This window comes from Theobroma cacao, chromosome 4, assembly GCF_000208745.1.
Source record: "Theobroma cacao cultivar B97-61/B2 chromosome 4, Criollo_cocoa_genome_V2, whole genome shotgun sequence".
Lineage (NCBI taxonomy): Eukaryota > Viridiplantae > Streptophyta > Magnoliopsida > Malvales > Malvaceae > Theobroma > Theobroma cacao.
The window spans coordinates 28,182,166-28,200,872 of NC_030853.1; the positions used below are offsets into that span (position 1 = coordinate 28,182,166).

At 34.5% G+C, this 18,707-nt stretch overlaps 2 protein-coding genes across 2 annotated transcripts; one reads left to right on the top strand and one right to left on the bottom strand.

The window, feature by feature from the left end:
- On the bottom strand, positions 734–3,396 carry LOC18603043 (protein IQ-DOMAIN 14). The gene is made up of 4 exons (XM_007034784.2): positions 2,638–3,396; positions 2,284–2,520; positions 1,250–1,939; positions 734–1,134 (listed from the first exon to the last, which is right to left on the bottom strand). Exons 1-4 carry the CDS (start codon positions 3,088–3,090, stop codon positions 1,114–1,116), a joined length of 1,401 nt encoding a protein of 466 aa, XP_007034846.2. The 5' UTR covers positions 3,091–3,396; the 3' UTR covers positions 734–1,113.
- On the top strand, positions 11,728–14,696 carry LOC18603046. The gene is made up of 6 exons (XM_007034787.2): positions 11,728–12,048; positions 12,214–12,372; positions 13,117–13,197; positions 13,283–13,408; positions 13,569–13,664; positions 14,257–14,696. The coding sequence occupies exons 1-6, from the start codon at positions 11,946–11,948 to the stop codon at positions 14,325–14,327; spliced, it is 636 nt and encodes a 211-aa protein (XP_007034849.1). The 5' UTR covers positions 11,728–11,945; the 3' UTR covers positions 14,328–14,696.

Genomic DNA, 18,707 nt, shown 5'->3' on the forward strand with positions numbered 1-18,707 from the left:
AATTATTATTTAGACCCATAGTTGTTCTCCCACATCTGACAGTGATTTACCTCGATTTTGGCAGTGATGGTATAGTATTTTGGGCAGATGCAATTGGGGAAATCATGTATATAAGTCTAAAGAAATGGTCAGAAATGTATGGTTGCTTCTATAAAACCATCGAAGTTTTTGGAAGAAAGAGCCATTAAGGGCATCGCAGTTAGTGCAACAGCAACATCATCAGGGTGTGTTTTTAAGGTGAGTGGCGATGAATGGGTCGAAGTAAAAGTAGTGGGAGTTATGACAAGACTTCGCGTACACCTTGGGGCGAGCCTTGTAAGCGTGGGTACAGGACTGCATCTAGCAAGCGCAGAAAGTAGTGCTTGATCCATTTGGCATTTAGTAGTACAGGACGGTATTTAATGTTCATATTTTTGAAGATTTTGTTCAGTTATAGAACTCCTTGTATGGATTGAGCTGTTGAAGTTATACGAAGGTGTATGTTTGTTCTTCAAAAAAAGAAATTCTTATTTAAAGCATAACATGAAGCTGGTGCTTCTGGAAACTTACTATCATTGTGGGGAACAGAAAATCTGCAGGCAATCTCTTAAATGACGTTCGAGAGTATATAGGGTGGAAGTTTAGGTTTAATTCTCAGAAAAAGAGATAAAGGGGGATCCTGGATTTTTGTGGGAAAGAAGTAGTAAATCTCTGATTGAACTAAATTAGAGTAATAAGTAATTATGAGGGAATAAATCACACCATGAATTTCTATTGACATATCATTACTAAATCAGTAAAGCTGAGCCCTGCAATTCTTGCAGGTCAGTTTCCTCAATGGTTTGCCAAAGGAAGACATTCAATCAACTCATGTTCGAAACATCAAAAGCAAAGAACAAAAACGTTTCTACACAGGGGAAAGGGGAGGGGAGGGGTGTTCAAACAGTGCTCAACTTTGAAATCAGGAGTGAAAATTTGTCAGGCCATCATAGCAGCTTCTACATTAATCGTAGATGTCAGTTTCTTTGGCTTCTCCCATCGCAGCTTGCACTATTTATTTGATTTAGATCTACTTTTTTTCAGTTGAGTTGAGCCACACTCTATGTCTGTCCCAATGGTAAGAGAGATATGCTATTAGTACCTATCTCCATGAGGCTGCAGCCACAGAAATCAACCAAATTAATAATGTAAATGAAGCTGAATTCACGCATTCTTTATATTTACTTAAATCTGAAATTCTGTTAATATTGTTTTGTAATTTCATACTCACATCATATGCAACGAGGGATCTGCAGTAGTTGGTGTTTGTGAGTACTGTACTGGTGGATCCACACTCACTGTCTTTAAGGGATACTGCTGATCTATCAAGTTTTATTGACCAGGGGTATTGGTAGTTTTGAGCAGTGGCTCCAACGTGTGAAGATGACCGCTGCATCCTTACCGCCCTTGGGACATTTCTGCCTTCAATCGATGCCCTTCGCCTGCTTGGTTGCCTTTCGAATGAATCTGGCCTTGACTTTGGTGCACTTTGTGATCTGACTTTGGCTCTTGAAGATTCTGTGTTAGCCATGTAATTGGGGAATAAGGGGTAGTCATATGACACAGACTCTGCATATTCAGGCCTTGGAAATGCAAAAGGAAGTTTTGATGGATCAGGTTTTGAGATAGCTGAATAGTATGGGGGGCTGCTTTGTGCTGTGCTGAAAGAATAGTCCTCAAAATGACCACTGCAGGCCCTGGGGCTCATGTCAGTCAAAGCTGATGGTGCTGGAGATACCTGATAATTGTCTTGCTTCGAGTATGCATGATTTGAGGAATAATGAGTTGAGAATCTATGTTCCACTACTCGTTCTGCTTGAGGATGGTGTGAATAGCTATTTCTACTCTTCAAACTTCCCTTTGAATCACCAAGATCCATCTCTACAATCTTAATGTTTTCTTCCATTCCTCTATCAATCTCCTACATGCAGAAAAACCCATGTTGCAAATCAAATTGTATAAGAATCAAAAACGGTCGTTTAACAGGTGAAATGAAATACTCCTCTGCTGCTTCTCTTTTACGCCCGGAGCCAGTAGTAAACTGTTTTGTTTGGCTTTTGGTTTTGGCATTAGTACTAATCAACTATGACTGCTCTTTCAAAATTGAAATTGATGAAATCCCTGGTAAGTTTGGCATACTTTTTGCCACAATTGTTGATGGAATATATTCCAGGATAGAAAGAAGAAACGAAACAAGTTCTTTTTGAGATATTCAATATCAGATGATAGCAAGAAAACTCCTTGAAAGGCAAAGGAGAAACGTACATGATATGCATGCCTGAACCTGTGATCTGGTGTTGACCTTCTGTGGGGTGATTGTCTCTGGCTAGCAGGATTTGATTCTTCAACCATCCGAATCCTCTGAGCTCGAGCTCTGGCTTGTGCTGTAACCAATGCCTGCATGCATCGGAGAGTAGCTGTGGCCTGTTTTCTCACCAGGTGACCCCTTACCAGCGCCTGTAACTTTACTAGTCCTTTTAATGCATTCAAAGCTTTTCTAGCCTGTTATAACACCAATGAAACGACTTGCAAATATCATATCTCATAATATGTCTTTTAACTTGAAATTAGATACATTAGCTACAAAAAAAATTCGTGGACACTTCAGAAGTTACATACCAAATATGATCGAAAGACAGATTGAATTTTTATGGCAGCAGCCTCTTCAGCTGCGCTGGCTTTCTCATTGGCAGCAGCAGTTAAGCGGATCACAGCCGCTGCAGCCTGTGCAGCTGCCACAGCAGCGTCAGCAGCAGCTGCTGTAGCCACTGCCACAGCCATGGCATGCTTTTTCTGTTCATCCTCATTGTCCAAGGTGGCCTCCACTGAAGGTGGTGGAGTGGCAACTTGTTCTGTAGAATTCAAGTCCTTTGTAGGGGTTGCTCCAGCTGAAGATCTCCGAAAACTCCATCTTCTTTTTTCTTTAGGAGTTGTTGGTGGGATTGAAATGGGAGTAGTTGGATTCTCGGGGGCAACTGAAGAATTCTGATTGCTTGTGTATTTTCCTTTTTCTTTCTCCTTATCTTTCTTGCCTGTCAAGAAGCTTTTAAGCCATTTTCCTGTCTTCCCCATCCCTGTATAAGACTCTTCTAGTCCACCATTGCATCACAGAGGATCATAGAAAGAAGACAGCAACAAGTGATATATAGATCCCCTAGGCTATATCGGATAAGTAGCTTTCAACATGTAATGGGCTTTCTTGTTAAAGCAGATCTTAATTGCAGTTTTTTTTGTCTTTTTTGACAGCCTAATCTTACTGCTTCATTATTCCTTCAGTGATGTAACTACCACTTTCGGAGGATGATTGGGTAATGCTCATTAGGTAAGCCCTCAATGATGGGTAAAGAAGGAAGGAGGAAGCTGCCTTGGCAAGCCACTTGCCACCATCCTGGAAGATTAATGGTGAGATTCCTTAGCTGTTTAAACTTCTTCAGCAACCCATTTTGTCCTTGCAGTTAAAAACTTTCTGATATAATTTTCAAGGGTGTTATGGTAACTATGTCCTGGTTAACATGGAATGGGACATCTCAGAAACCATGTGAAAATGGGTCGAGAACATGCAGAATCCGTGTAAAATACTCGTTTCAGGGTGGGAGATCTGTCCACTTGAGGTCTATTTTTGGGGTCTTGGATTTTTAGAACCTGGAAAACCTTTGTGGGGATTGTGGGCTCCACTGAGAAAATGTACAGAGTAGAGTAGCTTGGATTGCTTGTTGGATGAGCACATGCTTATTTACATCCCAGCGGTTGCAGTATCCTCTCGTCTTTTGCATCAAGTTTTCTGTCATGGTCCCTAGGCAAGTGAATTTAACCTTGTTGATACCAAGACCCTGTAAGAAGTCATCTTCTCACCAGCTCTTTTTATCCTTTCCTCATTCCAGAAAGCTGTGGGTCCAATAGATTTATACCACTGCACTGGAGACATTGGGATGTGATCGAGGCTTGATAAAACAGTTGTTGGGGAGACAAGGGGTAGTTTGCAAATAACTGTCCTGTTTAGCTTGGAATTTGAATTTTCCCACTGTAGAGGACCACTAAATAGGTGTAGCTGATTGATTAGGAATTTTATTTGGGGTGTTTACTGACACTGAGAGCTCTTACCATAACAACATTAAAGCTGCTGTAAGAAAATTAACTAGCTGCCAGCCTATCTCTCTGCACAACAATCAAAAACTGAAGTGTGTTTCTTTATGTAGTTCCCATCAATATATTTCTGTGGATTCAAGTGTTTAAAGCTTTCAGAATGTTTTGAAAATTGCTGATTGTGTCCATTAATTTATGACCCCCCCCCCAACCCCCTCAAGGAAATTAATCATGGTGAGTCTTATTATTTACTCCACAAGTAATAGATTTCTGTTTTGGGGAGTCTGTTACCTTTAGGTAGTTAAAAAAATGAACAAACATTGCTGCTGCAGAAGCAAAACCCATAGAAATCAGAAACTCAATGTGGAAAGTCTATCCTACTCAATGGGATCATGAAAAACATTGCAAGGAAAATTTTCTGTTGACCTCATTAAAAAGAAAAATAATTATAAAATTAATTTATTATCTGCATATATGCCATTTAAAATTGCAAAAAAAATAACAAACTTTTATGAGTCAAAAAATAGTAAGACATACTAGTATACAAGTACAACAAAAACAGTTGTCCAAACCTCTCTGGGGGCTCATATATGAACAATGAAATAATGTGATTTGGACCAATCTTAGCCACTGTACATGCACAATTAATGTACAGTTTATATAGAAATATACTTTTATAATATGGAAGGATTAGTTGGCACTCACATGGTGTGTTTATATGATCCCCCATTTTGACTAGGTCCTGTATCCAGGGAAACACTGTGGGATCCTCAGTTTTTCAATTCCAGTCTCTCAATCCCTCTTCGTTCAATTATTAGAAGATCACAAGCATGCATGGTTCCCTTTTGTTTTTTGGGGATATTAACAATTGTTATTCTCGTACAGAAAAGAGGTAATAATAATTTTAGTTCTTGTAATCGATAGAAACTTGTGTTTGTTTCTATAAATAATAAATAAAGACAAATTACTTCTTTTTAATTGATATTTCTAATTACTAACTTAATATAGAATGCAGAAAAGGAAACACAAGGTCGGCGTAGGGAATTTGCATTCACTTATATTAGAATATGACTCGTGCGTTTTACACAAGTTAAATATAAGACACTCACGCATGCGATTCGTGCAGAGTCCATACCTTACAATCTTTGTGAACAATTTCAGATCTCTTTTAATAGTGTTGTTCAACCTTTTTAAATATTTTCTAAAATTGACACGTGGTTAAACGAGAAAGTCCCTTTAAAGCTTTTTTTTTAAGTATGTTAGAGATATTATTTGTAAAAATGATGCAAATATTCTGAAATTTTTTAAAAAAATGATATGTAATTATTATGTAAAATTTACCCACTTTCTTAAGATAAAATAATTTCATTAATTCAAGAAATTAGATTACAATTATCAATAATAATGGACAACAGAAGATGAGGGCAATCTTCTTTGCAGTAGACATCTTCCCCCTCATTCATCCCACACTTAGCTAATGCATGAGCAGCTTCATTTCAAGTAATTCTTGGCAAAATTTGTTGCTGTGTGAGGGCCTTTCCACTGATCACCATTGCAGTTCACCAATTCGGCTGGACCAAATATCCCAAGCAGCTACAAGAAATAAATCAAAGCGGTTTTGCTGTCCTTTACATGCCACCTAATGCAACCAGTTCTGCAACATTCAAAAAACCGTTGCTGTCGCTGCTCCATTTGAAGTTTAGTTGCTCCCACACTGCGTTCGCTAAAGAACAATCTTCTATGGCATGCATCATTGATTCCTCTTCTTCTCCATACTGAAGGCAACTTTTCTCCACATTTAACTTTCTCTTTTCCAGGTCACTTCTCACAAGTAAAATTTCCTTCATTACCAAGTAATTTGTATTCAATGTATCCCTTTGAAGCCGTAGTGCTAAACTAGTATATCTAGGTATCCAAGTTTATTAAGTGGCAGAGCATAAATGGCCTTGAGTACACCAATAATTGCTTAACATGCTGTTAAATTCCTGACACAACGATTTTGGCAGCAAGAAGCAGTTCATAGCACAAGTTGGGATTGCTTGTAGAATCAACTTGATGAAGACTTTTGGCTTTATCCTTGCTGCTTTATATTGATCTTGTCCCATAGAACCCTATAAGCACATTTCAGACCCTTTCCCACCGGTGTAGTAGCTTTAACTATTTCTCTGGATTGGAATACATGATATAGGGTCAGTTTTGTTCTCACATAAAATATTTTTGGAAAGCATTTTTAAGATTTGTAATGAAAAATTGATTTCAAATGTAAAATATTTTATCAGTTAATAGAAAAATATCCATTAATCACGTAAAATGTCTTAACACTTTTGAGAGTTGTAAGACATTTTTCAAAAAATAAAAAAATGTTCTTATATTAAATAATATAGATTTCATGAATGTTAATATTTAATTTAAAATATTAAAATATTAAAAATATTAATATTTAATTTTAATTAAAATATTAATATTTAAACTATTCAATACTATTACAATTAAAAAAATATTTTTTAATAAAATCACTCAATACAATTTAATATTTTTATTTATAAATAAATAAATCTTACTAATAATTATAACAAAAAATATTTAATAATCGTTATTTGATAAATACATATTTACAAATATAGATTTTGAATGTTTTACTCAAATTGATGAATGTTGATATTTTTATAATGTTATGGTAAAAAAATAATGAGACGAAAATCTTTTTAAAAATTAGAACGTACTTTCATTACAATATGTGGTTAAATATTTAGAAAATATCATTATTAATTTTTCTTATTTTCATTTTCATTCCTAATTTTTTCTATTTATCATTTTAATACCCAAATAACTCATCACTAATGATGAAAAATATATTTCACCAATGATCCAAACAATAAAAAATGTTTTCAACAGTTTATCTAAATAGTTAAAAATATTAAATTTTTTATACAATATTTTACGAAAAAAAATTTTACACAATTTTTTTTTAATAAGTTATTTTTCAATTAGCAAGGAGATCGCATTCTTGACGTCTTTTTTGTGCAATTCACCTTTGTTACTATTGATAAACAAGCTTGATCTTCTGCCCGAAGCCATTCCATTATTTCTCCAGCATGTGCTTCAACCTTTCTCTTTCCCTACTGTCAACTGTAGCAAATAATAAACTATCATCTGCGAAAAAGAGGTAACTCTGGCTCATATCTGCTTGCTTTAACAACCTTTATTAATAATAAACTATTATACATATTAAGCAAAGCTAAACAAACTTTCTATTTTTTCACATCAAGGAAGTAACTAAAAACAAAGAAACTTTATTTCACTAGGAACTGATTTTAGCTTAATATGGTTTAAATTTGAAGATGTGTATAAGCACATTATTAGAAATTAGCATCCAATTTTTGTAGGCCCGCACCTTTACCATTAATCGGAACAAAACAAAGAATCATGATTCATGAACCGAAACTCATATTTAGGGCGTCCCAAAAATAATTTCGGGATACCCCACATTGAAGGATAAAGATTTAGCAGTACAAAAAACATGAAAGATAAAAGATTTGGTTTTCTTTTCCTCTTTGGGCTTGGGAGCGATGGAAGGTATGGGATAAATAATATGGTGAAACATCTATGACAAATTGTCTTTAAAATTTATGATAATCCTGATTTATGTATTTATTATTTTAGAAGATGTGAAACATGAGAACCAGCAAAGATATGTAATTATTTAAGATCCTATCTCAATTTCATAAATTATGAACAAGAAGTTAATCCAAATCCATTTAAAGATATTCTGTCAGATCAGGCAATATGAATCAAATTATTGATTGTGTTATCTGTCTTAAATTACACTATGAATTGTTTACATATGTACAGTGAAAGATATATATATATATATATATATCAAAGTGGTAAGGAGAATCCATTATTAAAATGTGAGTGTTGCATGCTTACATTGTTTAAGTTCTCAATCACATGGACTGGGGAAAAGAATAAAAAGATTTCAACATGCATGTGAAAAGATTCATTGATTGAGGATAGGTACTCTTCTCCTTTTTGTTTGCATTTTCTCACTGTCTATAGGATGGTTCCTTCTCATGTGCACTTTGGGCATTTCCGGCATGAGGAACCATATTTTTCCTATTTCACCATTGAGCTTGTCCTCTTCATTTTCATGTGGCCTTCCTAACTGGGGAGAACCCTCAAGTGGTCAAATTTCTTTTCTCAGAAAGATCTCTATTCTTATACTTGATCCAGCTTTTTAAATTTAAATATTATTATCTTATACACTGACAATAGAATTTATATAAATGTATCATGTGTTCATTTTAACTAGATATCATGTAAACTCATAATTAATTCAAGTGAACTTCCTTATTCTAATTCACTAGCAATTTTGTTACTAAAAAAAAATTGGAATACTAGTTCTTTTTAGTTTATAATAAAAAAAATTAGTCAAATACAAAGTTCTTGTACACTAAAAATATATTAGTACACAAATTAATGGAAATGAATGGCATATTGAATAATAAAATAAGCTTCAAATTTTTATCGTTGAATTTTACATAATATTTAATTTTATGTTGATTTATTTAATTTATTAGTTGATATTTTCTACTTAATATGTCATATATATATATATATATTTATATTAAATAGATCAATATAATTTTTACTTGTACATATAATCTCATGAAAATCTTTGTACTAGTTTGACATCATATTGTTGTTGGAATGATAGGAATTTTTCTTGTTGGAAAGGTTGTGTTTTCAACCTCTTGGCATCCGTCTGTCATGCTTGCTCTGTTCATGGACCACAGTAGGTATGAAAATGAATTCCAGGAAATGTTTTTGTATGAGGATTGTGCTGAGAGGTCAACATCTTGCACCATTGATCCTTATATTCCGATGCGCTTGGATCATGTCGGATTTTGACTCCAAAGGCCCAAATTTACTATACAACTTATTTACCTTCAAATATCCCACAATCCTCGAGGTGAACATTGTTGATCCCAAAGCTAAAGCCATTTTCTGACTTTGAATGCAGTAATTTTTTTTTTTTTACCTTGAATTATCAAGTAAAAGACAACAATATTTTCCGTGCCCATCCACAATCTTGTAAAGGGCAATAAGAGTTCCCTAATTAATCTTATCAAATGTCACAACTCTCAAAACAAGTACATAAATAAAAATTGTATTAGAATATTTAAGTAATTAATTAATGCATGATGTCCTACCTAAAAAGTAAAATTTAAATCTCTTTCTTTAATTAAAAAAATATATAAATAAATATTGTTGAATTCTAAGGAAGAATAGCAGCAACATCAAGGTTTTGGACCGTTTGGATTTTAACCTTGGGCTGAGAAAATGGTAACCGTGTACAAAACTTGTGGTCCAGTTTAAAATGGTCTTCATATTTGCTGCACCTTCCTACCAACTTGCATTTGCTATGAGCCCATCAATCAATTAAATTGCACGCGTTTTGTACCAAATCAACTAAGCCTGTCCAAATAGGCCTTGAGGGAAAGTACAAATTCAGATCTGTCATCAGTGAGATTGGATTCTTCAGCTACTTCTTTATTACCACATTCACTGAGTGCTCACTGTTCCGCTTAACAGGAAGCCTGTGGTCCCCGAAAATCTTTCATTGTCCTTCAATTTCCAATGCAATTGCATTTTGGCCTTCACAATCCCAACATGAACCGTGTTGAACTAGTCTACAAAAACCAATTAAGTAATTCCCAAGAAAGTTTCTAACCAAATGGATTGGACGAGTGTTACTTTCACACCTTTTCAGCTAGGAATACATGCAAACTGTTTCATCAAAGACCCACAATGAATGTACATAGTTGGAAAGCGTGGCAATCAGTCTGCAGCTGCATCAGGCTATGTCCGGCCTTACACTGAACCCAAAGGCCACAACACTGTTTTCGTTGCCCCAAATATGTATTGAATATCCTAGAGGTTAGAGCCCTAGACACGAGCTAATTAGCCCCACTATGTATTGGGCTGACTCCTGCAAATCAAAATGTTCATGAGGCCCGGTTATTCTAAATCCCCAATGCCTGAGGGAAGTTAACTACGGAAATGAAATGAACTTTCTGACCTATCAAGAAGAAGAATCCAAATACAGAGAGGCAAAAGGATATTTAGTTATTTCCTTTGACTTTTTGTGGGTGGCGTGAATCATTCATTGAAGAGTACCAAAACAGATCGTGACTAGTGTTAGCTGCTAAGCATACTGATAATGGGAACACAATTAATAAGCATTGAAGAGAGTCTGATCCAAAGTCTATGACAAAAGGGTATTTATTGGTAAGGTTGCACCCACATTTTAGATGGCATCTTTCCAGAAACCATACCTTCAGAACCGAAATGGCTGATTCCATTGATAAATGCAGTTCATCTGTGAATCATCATGCACATGTCTTCAAGACAGACCTTCCCATTTAGCTCTCTTAGGTTGGGCAGCAGAAAGTCATACCTTCAAAACCCAAAATGGCTAATCCTATCGATAAATGCAGTTCACCTGTGAATCATGCACATGTCTTCAAGACCCTTCCCATTCTGCTCTCTTCGGTTGGGCAGCCGAAAGTCATTTATTAGGCAGATGATTGAAGACAATGCTTTTCTATATTCAAAGTTCAAACAAAATTATGATTCTTTGTATCTTCTTTTGCAAGTAATATAAAAAAAAATTCAAACTCGACAATAAAATGATAAATTTTTATTCTTTCTTATATATATATATAAAAAAACTTACGTCTGTCTCAAGTAAAAAAAATAAATTATTTAATGACCCGTATTTATTTAATATGAGATTCCCAATTCAATCTCAATTCTTTATTTTTTTTAGAAAAAAGAGTAAAATAAAAAAATATTTATATTCTCATGAAATTGAACAAACATCTCTAAAACGAAATTTGGAAAATTTATTTTTGGTTATTATTGAATAACAATTTTTTTTTTTTGAACAAGATGAATTTGATGTCACATTCTATGATTTGGAATTGCGATAATGATGATTAGTAGTTATGAAGTCAAGCCTTGGCTTGCACTATAACCTCACAAAAGGTTAAAATTAAACCTTATTATCAAAAATCATGAAATTCAAATATTGACAAAGAATATTAAATTAAACACTAGCATTAGAGTTTTTTAAAAAAAAAACAATATTTTCATTTAAGATAAATAGCATTGAGGATACACACATGAACAATTGACTCATTAATTAATATATAATTCTTTACGAAAAATACCAACTCAAGCCACACGCCACATTCTAGTATTAGTTTTTTAATAAAAAAATCATGGAATATCGTATTATTAAAAACATCATAAATCAGTGTGACAAATATTAAAAAGAACTATGTTAATTAAAGGGTCTAGAAAATAAGTCCAATAATGACTCAAATTCATGAACAATACTAGTTTAAAATTTGAAAATAAATTTTGGCATAATATTTTTTAAAAATTTTTAAATAAAATCTTTTATTACATTTAATTAAAGTTTTATAATTTTATTTTAAATAAAAAGATTTTTATACTTTTAAATATCATGTCTAAAATTTTTATAAATGAATGGACGGCTATATTTTCAAATCTTTCCCATTGCAAAATGAAAACTGCCGTAGATAAATCAAGCTTCGAACCTCCAACTAACAACAACTGAGTTTAGCTGAGTCCACGCCACGTAAAACACTTCAGCCTCCAACAATCAAAGCACCGTCCACTTATATTTTTCAAACTCTTCCGGCTGCTTGGAACTCAATAAAAAAACCCGACCACCCAGTCTCACTCTCTCTCTCTATCTCTCTTTCTTTCCATCTTTCTATCATCATCATCTTCTATCCTTGCATGCTCTAGACATGGCTTCTCTTAGAACCGTTGCTTTTATTGCAATCCTTCTTGTTCTGCATCTTAAGATTGCTGAAAGTGACTTTTTATCTCCACTTTTGTCTCCCGTGTTTGGTTTGTTACTTTCCCTTGTAGTCTTTGGTCTTTTGCTTTTGGCTTACAAACTAATGGTTTTGAGATCTTTGAGCTTTGTTATTAACTTTGGTGTTTCTTGTTTGTGATTTTTAAGAGTTTTGAGCATGTTTTGTTTGGGTTTTTTTTTTTTTTCCCTTGCTGCAGATGATGTATGCAAAGAAGTGGAATGTGGAAGAGGAAAATGCAGGCCGTCTTTAAATGGAACATTTCCTTATTATAGGTGTGACTGTGATCTTAATTGGAAACAAACTCGGGCTGACAATGATGATCATCTCAAGTTTCTCCCCTGCATTGTTCCTAACTGTAATTAAGCTCTGCCTTTCTCTTGCTTTTAAGGCACATGTTCATCTTTGAAAATTACCTCTTTTCATTCATACATGTACTCTGTTTTTAAGTTATTGGTCATGGTTTGTACATATAATCAAATCATGAATGTTTTGTGACTTTTGCATTAACTTGGTCAGGCTATCTAAGGAGCTTTTTGGACATTAGAAGTGGTCTTGGGGTTGTTGTGGGGAACTCAGAAAGATTGGATAGAACCATAGATTAACCCCCAGCTACATCATGTGAAGGCGGTTAGGTTGTTGTTTTAGAGCCATCGATTCACCCCCCTTTCTTTGCTCTTCCTTCTTTGTGGCTAAGAATAGTGGTAGCTTTAATTTTGGACTAGATGTCTTGCTAAGGAGACAAAAGCTAGATTAGATTTGACAATGAGAAAAGCAATAAAATATGATGTGAACAAATAGAAGGAAGATAGAAAATGAATATTTTAATTCAATTTGGTGATGGATGCTAATCACACCCAAATCCTCTCAAGATTATGTCGTGGTGAGGACCTTTCTTGAACAAAGGGTACTAAACACTTGTCAATATGTGATTTTAATATCTTAGCTGAGTCAAAGATTGAAAAGTTTAATCTTCTTTTGAAAAAGTTAGATTGCTGATCTGAAGATGTGATCGATTAAGATTTTACATTTGTTAAATAAGAGTTATTAAATCATTTCATTGCTTTGCATTTTGATGATGCTGACAATTCGGTGTTTTTAGGCACACTAAATTCTGCTTGTGCAGCAGCTACCTCCCCTGTGCAAGAAAAGGCAGCCAAAGCGAATGAGTCTATCCTTGATAGTAAGAATATGTACCATTTAAGCTTTCTATTTGGTCATTTGATATCATTTTGTTAATGCTAATGCACTTTGTCATGGTTTCACAGTCTGCAGCTGGACTAACTGCGGAGGCGGGTCATGCAACAAGACATCACCATTTACATATGATTGCAAATGTTCGGAGGGTTATTTTAATCTTTTTAATGTCTCTGCCTTCCCATGCTACAGAGAATGTAAGAACACACTCCTATGAATAGTTAAGTTGAATCTGGAGGTGGCTGTAAAATATAGGATTTCTTGTTTTGATGTAGTGTTAATTACGTTGGTAAAGTACTATGTTCCATTTGGTTTTCTGAAAGAAATTGCTAATTGAGTTTGAACTTGTGATTTTAGGTGCAATTGGAGTGGATTGCTCAAACCTTGGGATCTCAATGTCAAATAAGTCTACTTCCACTGCACCAACATTGTCTCAAAGTGATTTGAATCAAGGTAAAACCAGGCACATAGATTTTTTTCCTTTTTCTGTTGCCAAAACAAAATCATCATATAATGATGCTCTTATATAGATTTAAATGTGTTTCAAATGCTTTCTGAAAGAATAATAGTCGGGCAACAATGATGTAGTTCAACCTTTTACTTCTCTCTGTATCCAAGCATTTAATTTATTGGTTGGTGCATGATCCCCTGCCTAAAAAGCAAGACTTGAATCTCCTTCCCCCAATCAAAAAAACAAAAAAAAAACCCAAAAAACCCTTTACTTCTCCTTTTAAAGATATGGGAATTTCATGGTCATCTTAGAAAGCAGCATCTTTGCACTCTCCATCTCCTGAGTTTTAAGAACTGGAGAAAAAAATACTTCTTTTTCTGAATTTTAAGAACATTTTATCATAATTTCACCCATCATGCAAAGATTTTCTTTCTAAAGACACAAGCCACTTAAGGACTAATTTACTTAGTGTAGGTCTGTTTTCACAGTTCTGATTTAATGATTGAAATAAATTCTCCATATCGTTTTTTATTTTGGGATATACATAAATTGCTATATCAATAATTTTAAATAATTGCTTTCTATTTTTCTCAGCTGGCTTGAAGCTTCTAGGAAATGGTCATTGGGTGATAATCTCAGTGTTGTTGATGGCTATGGTTGCTTGATTCATATAGATGAAGCTGATGCTCAGGGTTTCCAGTTTCATGATCCAGATAGGACATGGAAATTCTAGCATCAAGCAGCAGCATTGTTTGTTGTGTTATGGCGATTATAGTTAGATGTTATGCTTTCTATGTAAATTTTTCATCTCATATCAGTAAGTCTGCTTTGCTGTACAGTTTAGGAGGAATTAGTTATTGTAGCCAGTGCTTGCATATGATGTAGGAGGAGACTTTTTGGAGTTCACTTATGGATGATGGCAGTTATTTACAGGTTGTGTGTAGAACATCATTGCCATGATTGTATTATTTCTTGTTATCCATTTAAGAGATTCTGAGCTTGGTGTTGGTTTGTGTAATTTATAATTCCTTTTACTTAGTCCCCATTAACTGATACTCTTCCATTATGAAAGTGTGTGCAAAATAAATGTATGACCATGGCCCATTCTAGTTAGAATCTAAGGCATTTTCTGGATGGGTACTTTTATTTCTTGGGTGTTCCAAGAGGAAAAACTATAGCCTGAATTTACCAAGTATCAGGTCTCAGGACGATTTGTGAGGCTTGTAGGTTTGGGTTGGAACCCAAGCAACCCCATCCCCATCACCCAATACCATCTGGTATCAAAGAGAATTGTTTGATGATGTGGGTAATTGATATCAAGCCTCGAGAGTAGTAATGAACAAAACCCATTCTCTTTCAGGCCCAACTCAAGGACCTGGTCAAAGTCTTGAAGTGCCAAAACTTCCAACAAAACTTGGCACTTGGGGCTAGTGGGCCTGTGTAATCACCACTAATAGTGCAGGTTGCAAGCATGCAGTAGAATTGTTTTTCTAAGGTAGTAACTTGTGTTTGTTTTTTGGGACCAACTAGCCACTATGCTGAACATATTCCCAAATTATTCACCATTTAAGATTTCCAGGTCGATTAAACTTGAGGCAATTCCTAAGATATCAAATCTTGATCCTATTGGATCCCAAGGCTAGGCTTGGCTTGGTGGTTCCTAATTCCCTTCAAAGGATAGAGAAGTGTTTAATCTAAAAAGATAAGAACAACTCTGTTTTCTCATCAAAAGAACAACACAAAGAAAGACAAATTTTATGCTAATAAAAGATGGTTGCACTTCCTATATAGGCGTTAAGCAATTGGATCTCATCTTTTATCCTTTGCTTTTTGCCCGTACAAAATAATGGTACTACAAATCAGCAACAGGAGTCTGTATTTAACCCAAAAGAACAAAAAGAAAGCAAATGAGGGAATACAACACAGCATACTTTTGCGGTGAATGATGGAGTAGTAATAGAAAGGCAGCTGAGTAACATACATCCTAGTCTGTCACGAAGCCTAATTACTACGTATAGGTCTCTGCAGCTTGTCATTCAACCAATCAATCTCTCCCCTTCTTGAAAAAGCAAGAAACTAAATCCAATCTCATTCAGCATAGCCCTACACCTATTCCAACCTCTACGATCCCAACTAGTCCAATTACCTGTCCCATTTCCGACAAACAAATCGATAAAAAAAATCTCTCTCTGCGTCGGCGGCTTACAGAACCCCTCATATATATTTTTTAAAAATTTTTGATTTTTTAAATTTTAATCAAAATTATATAAAAATTTATTAATTTTTAAAATAAATATTCTATTTCAAAATTAAATGCGCTATTAATAAAAATAAAAAATAAATTTATTTTTATTAATTTAAAAAATTATTACTATATTTTAAAAATTAAAAAAAATAAATCGATGCTCCCTACTCTCCAAGAAAGGGAGAATTTGATCTGGTCCTTCCACACTCTCCTTGGGGAGCTCGATCGAGGCTCCTTAAGGGAGCATCGGTGCTCCCTTGAGGAGCCCGACCTGGGCTCTCCAAAGGAGCTCCGTGCTCCTCAATAGAAAGTTTTTTTTAATTAATAAAAAACTAATAAAATTATATAATTATTATTATAAAAATTAATTAAGAATAAAATTATTTTTTAATATTTATCAGGTTAAGAAATTAATTAAAATATTAACGATTAATTAACAACTAAATCTATATATCTAACTAATAATATTTTTTAAAATAAAATTTTATATTATTTTAATTAAATTTAAAAATTAAAATTTTTTTTCTACCCATTTTTGATAGTAACTCCCCCCTCTCTACACAGGTTTATTCTGATTGATTTGAACCATTTCTTTCACTTCTTTCTTTTATTTTTTGATATTCGCGTCTGAATTATTAGTGGACCTTTGTTCCCTTCTTTGCCTATGCTTTTCTTCCCTACCCATTCTTCGATTTCGTTTCACTCGATGCTTTTTGATTTTCCTTCAAGTGTTTCTTCATCGCGGTGGTTCCTGCCCATGCCTAGTGCCTCCCATGCAAATAAAAGGACCCCTTTGGTTTTCCTTCCAGACCCCACCTTTTCTTTTTTACCATACTTTTTTCTTCTTTGTTTTGTTTCACAAATTTTTTGTGAGAGAGGAGAGCTGAATGACGGCTAAATCTATCAGTGTGGAGAACTGCTGGCCTGCTGGGGGGTTAAATGTTGTTGGTACTAAATCATGGTCTTTGGAAATTGGAGCGACTGGCCACCATGTTTTCAATCTCATTTATGTGATTAATGCTATGCATTGATGGTGACAGATGTGTCCATTATTGTGACGGTGCTCTTTCACCTAGTTGGTGCATAAATAGCTACTAACTACTAATTTGGTTTTTACCAAATTCATGTTTGCAACTTAATTAAAAAACCAATTCCCTTTTCTTTTAAATGCTAACACAAAAACCACTTCTCGGGTTGCGTTACACAGTAAGAGCTGGGGAGAAAATCAATAGAAGCAAATAATAATATAACTATTTTGAAAACGATGCATGTTGCTAGAAGAAGAAGAAGAAGAGAGTTTCCAAAGGAAAAAAGCTACTACAAATAAATGATTTACCTTCGGGCTATTACCTTTCCTCATTATGTGACAATGATTTATGATTAATGCAAAGTGAAAACTATAGATTATGCCACGCAATCTAGCAAGTTGTACATAAATTAGAAGGCTTAATAAGTACAAACATCGAATTTATTTTGGTTCGTTATGTGTAATCATCATTGAAAAAAACTTATAACATAATGTAAAATGCATTGTTTTTAGTGGGGATGGCCTAGCTTCCACTTCCTTCTTTAAGGAATCGTCTAAAGTTGGATTCCCTCTACTGGTTTTATTCCTTATCTGCAGACAAGTTCTAAGTCCCCCTATGGGCCATCCAGTTGAATTTAGGCATTGTCCGTTTCTCAATCTTCTTGAACCAGTGGCCAAAACAATCTCCTTGGGATCCAAGTATCAGACCTGAAAACTAGAACTGAGTAAGCTTTCTAATCTATCCAAATCTTATCTTCCAAATCAAATTCAAGTACTTGAGACGTTGGTTTTTCCATTCATATAATGTAAGGAAAGAAAATATAAGTTAAAATTTTGATGTTTGGGCATGCCGATGTTTCCTTTTCAATCATTTGTTGCAGGGGGAATTATTGAGAAGACTTTTGGTGAAAATGAATGGTTGGTCCACCTTAAATGAACGTGTAAGAGATATGCATGAAATTAATAGCACTGTTTTGATGCAAAACTGCAGAAAAAGATTTTGAGTTTCACAGAGGAAAAATCAATTACGGAGATGGGATGTGTGACCGAGAATGTGATATGTGCTCTCCATTGCCCGGCATCCATATCAGATCTCCGCGATGTTGGTATGGGCCTTAATTAAGAACTGGACCACTCCTTTGTGGGCTCAAACTTTAGGTTCTAGACAGCTTGGATAATTGATATATATATATATATATATATCTATATACTGATTTATTTTCGAAAAAATAAATTTGATTTTGATTTTGTGAATGGGATGTATATACTTATCATGGAATCATTTAAACCAAATGTTTAGGTGCATCTCCAGTCATTTTAAGCGCTTTCATAATGTAAATTGAGCATGGTTGCTGACCAAAAATAAGAACATACATGTATGGTGCCCTTAATCAAAGATTCCACTGATATTGAAATTGAAATTGAAGGATGGGTTATTCGGCCAAGTGGGATCATAGAGCAAGATATTGGTTTCAGCAATGCAAAAAGAAACAGTAGGGTCTCCTTGTCATCCACAAATAAAAGTTTCTCTACAGACATGGAATTCTGTGAAGCAACTTCAGTGGCTCACATCACCTTCCTTGACCTTGGAAGTTGGTGGTGGGTTTTAATCTCCCATTTAATCCTCCCTTTCCTCTTTTTGCTTATCCTTTGTTAGGGCACTGTCCCATCTCATCATATCTATATGGATTCTTTACTCTATTTCCCCAATTTCAGCATTATTGATTTTAATACTCTGGTAAAATTGAGCCGTTTTAAATATTTAAAATAAAT

Excerpts from the sequence above, each read along its gene's own strand:
- LOC18603043 (XM_007034784.2), bottom strand. The coding sequence starts at position 3,090 with ATGGGGAAGACAGGAAAATGGCTTAAAAGCTTCTTGACAGGCAAGAAA. Across the intron at positions 1,940-2,283 it reads GGTTCAGGCATGCATATCAT|GAGATTGATAGAGGAATGGA; the intron begins GTACGTTTCTCC and ends TTCTGCATGTAG. Across the intron at positions 1,135-1,249 it reads GATCCCTCGTTGCATATGAT|CCTCATGGAGATAGGTACTA; the intron begins GTGAGTATGAAA and ends CTGTGGCTGCAG.
- LOC18603046 (XM_007034787.2), top strand. The coding sequence starts at position 11,946 with ATGGCTTCTCTTAGAACCGTTGCTTTTATTGCAATCCTTCTTGTTCTG. Across the intron at positions 12,049-12,213 it reads ACTTTTGTCTCCCGTGTTTG|ATGATGTATGCAAAGAAGTG; the intron begins GTTTGTTACTTT and ends CCCTTGCTGCAG. Across the intron at positions 13,409-13,568 it reads CTTCCCATGCTACAGAGAAT|GTGCAATTGGAGTGGATTGC; the intron begins GTAAGAACACAC and ends TTGTGATTTTAG.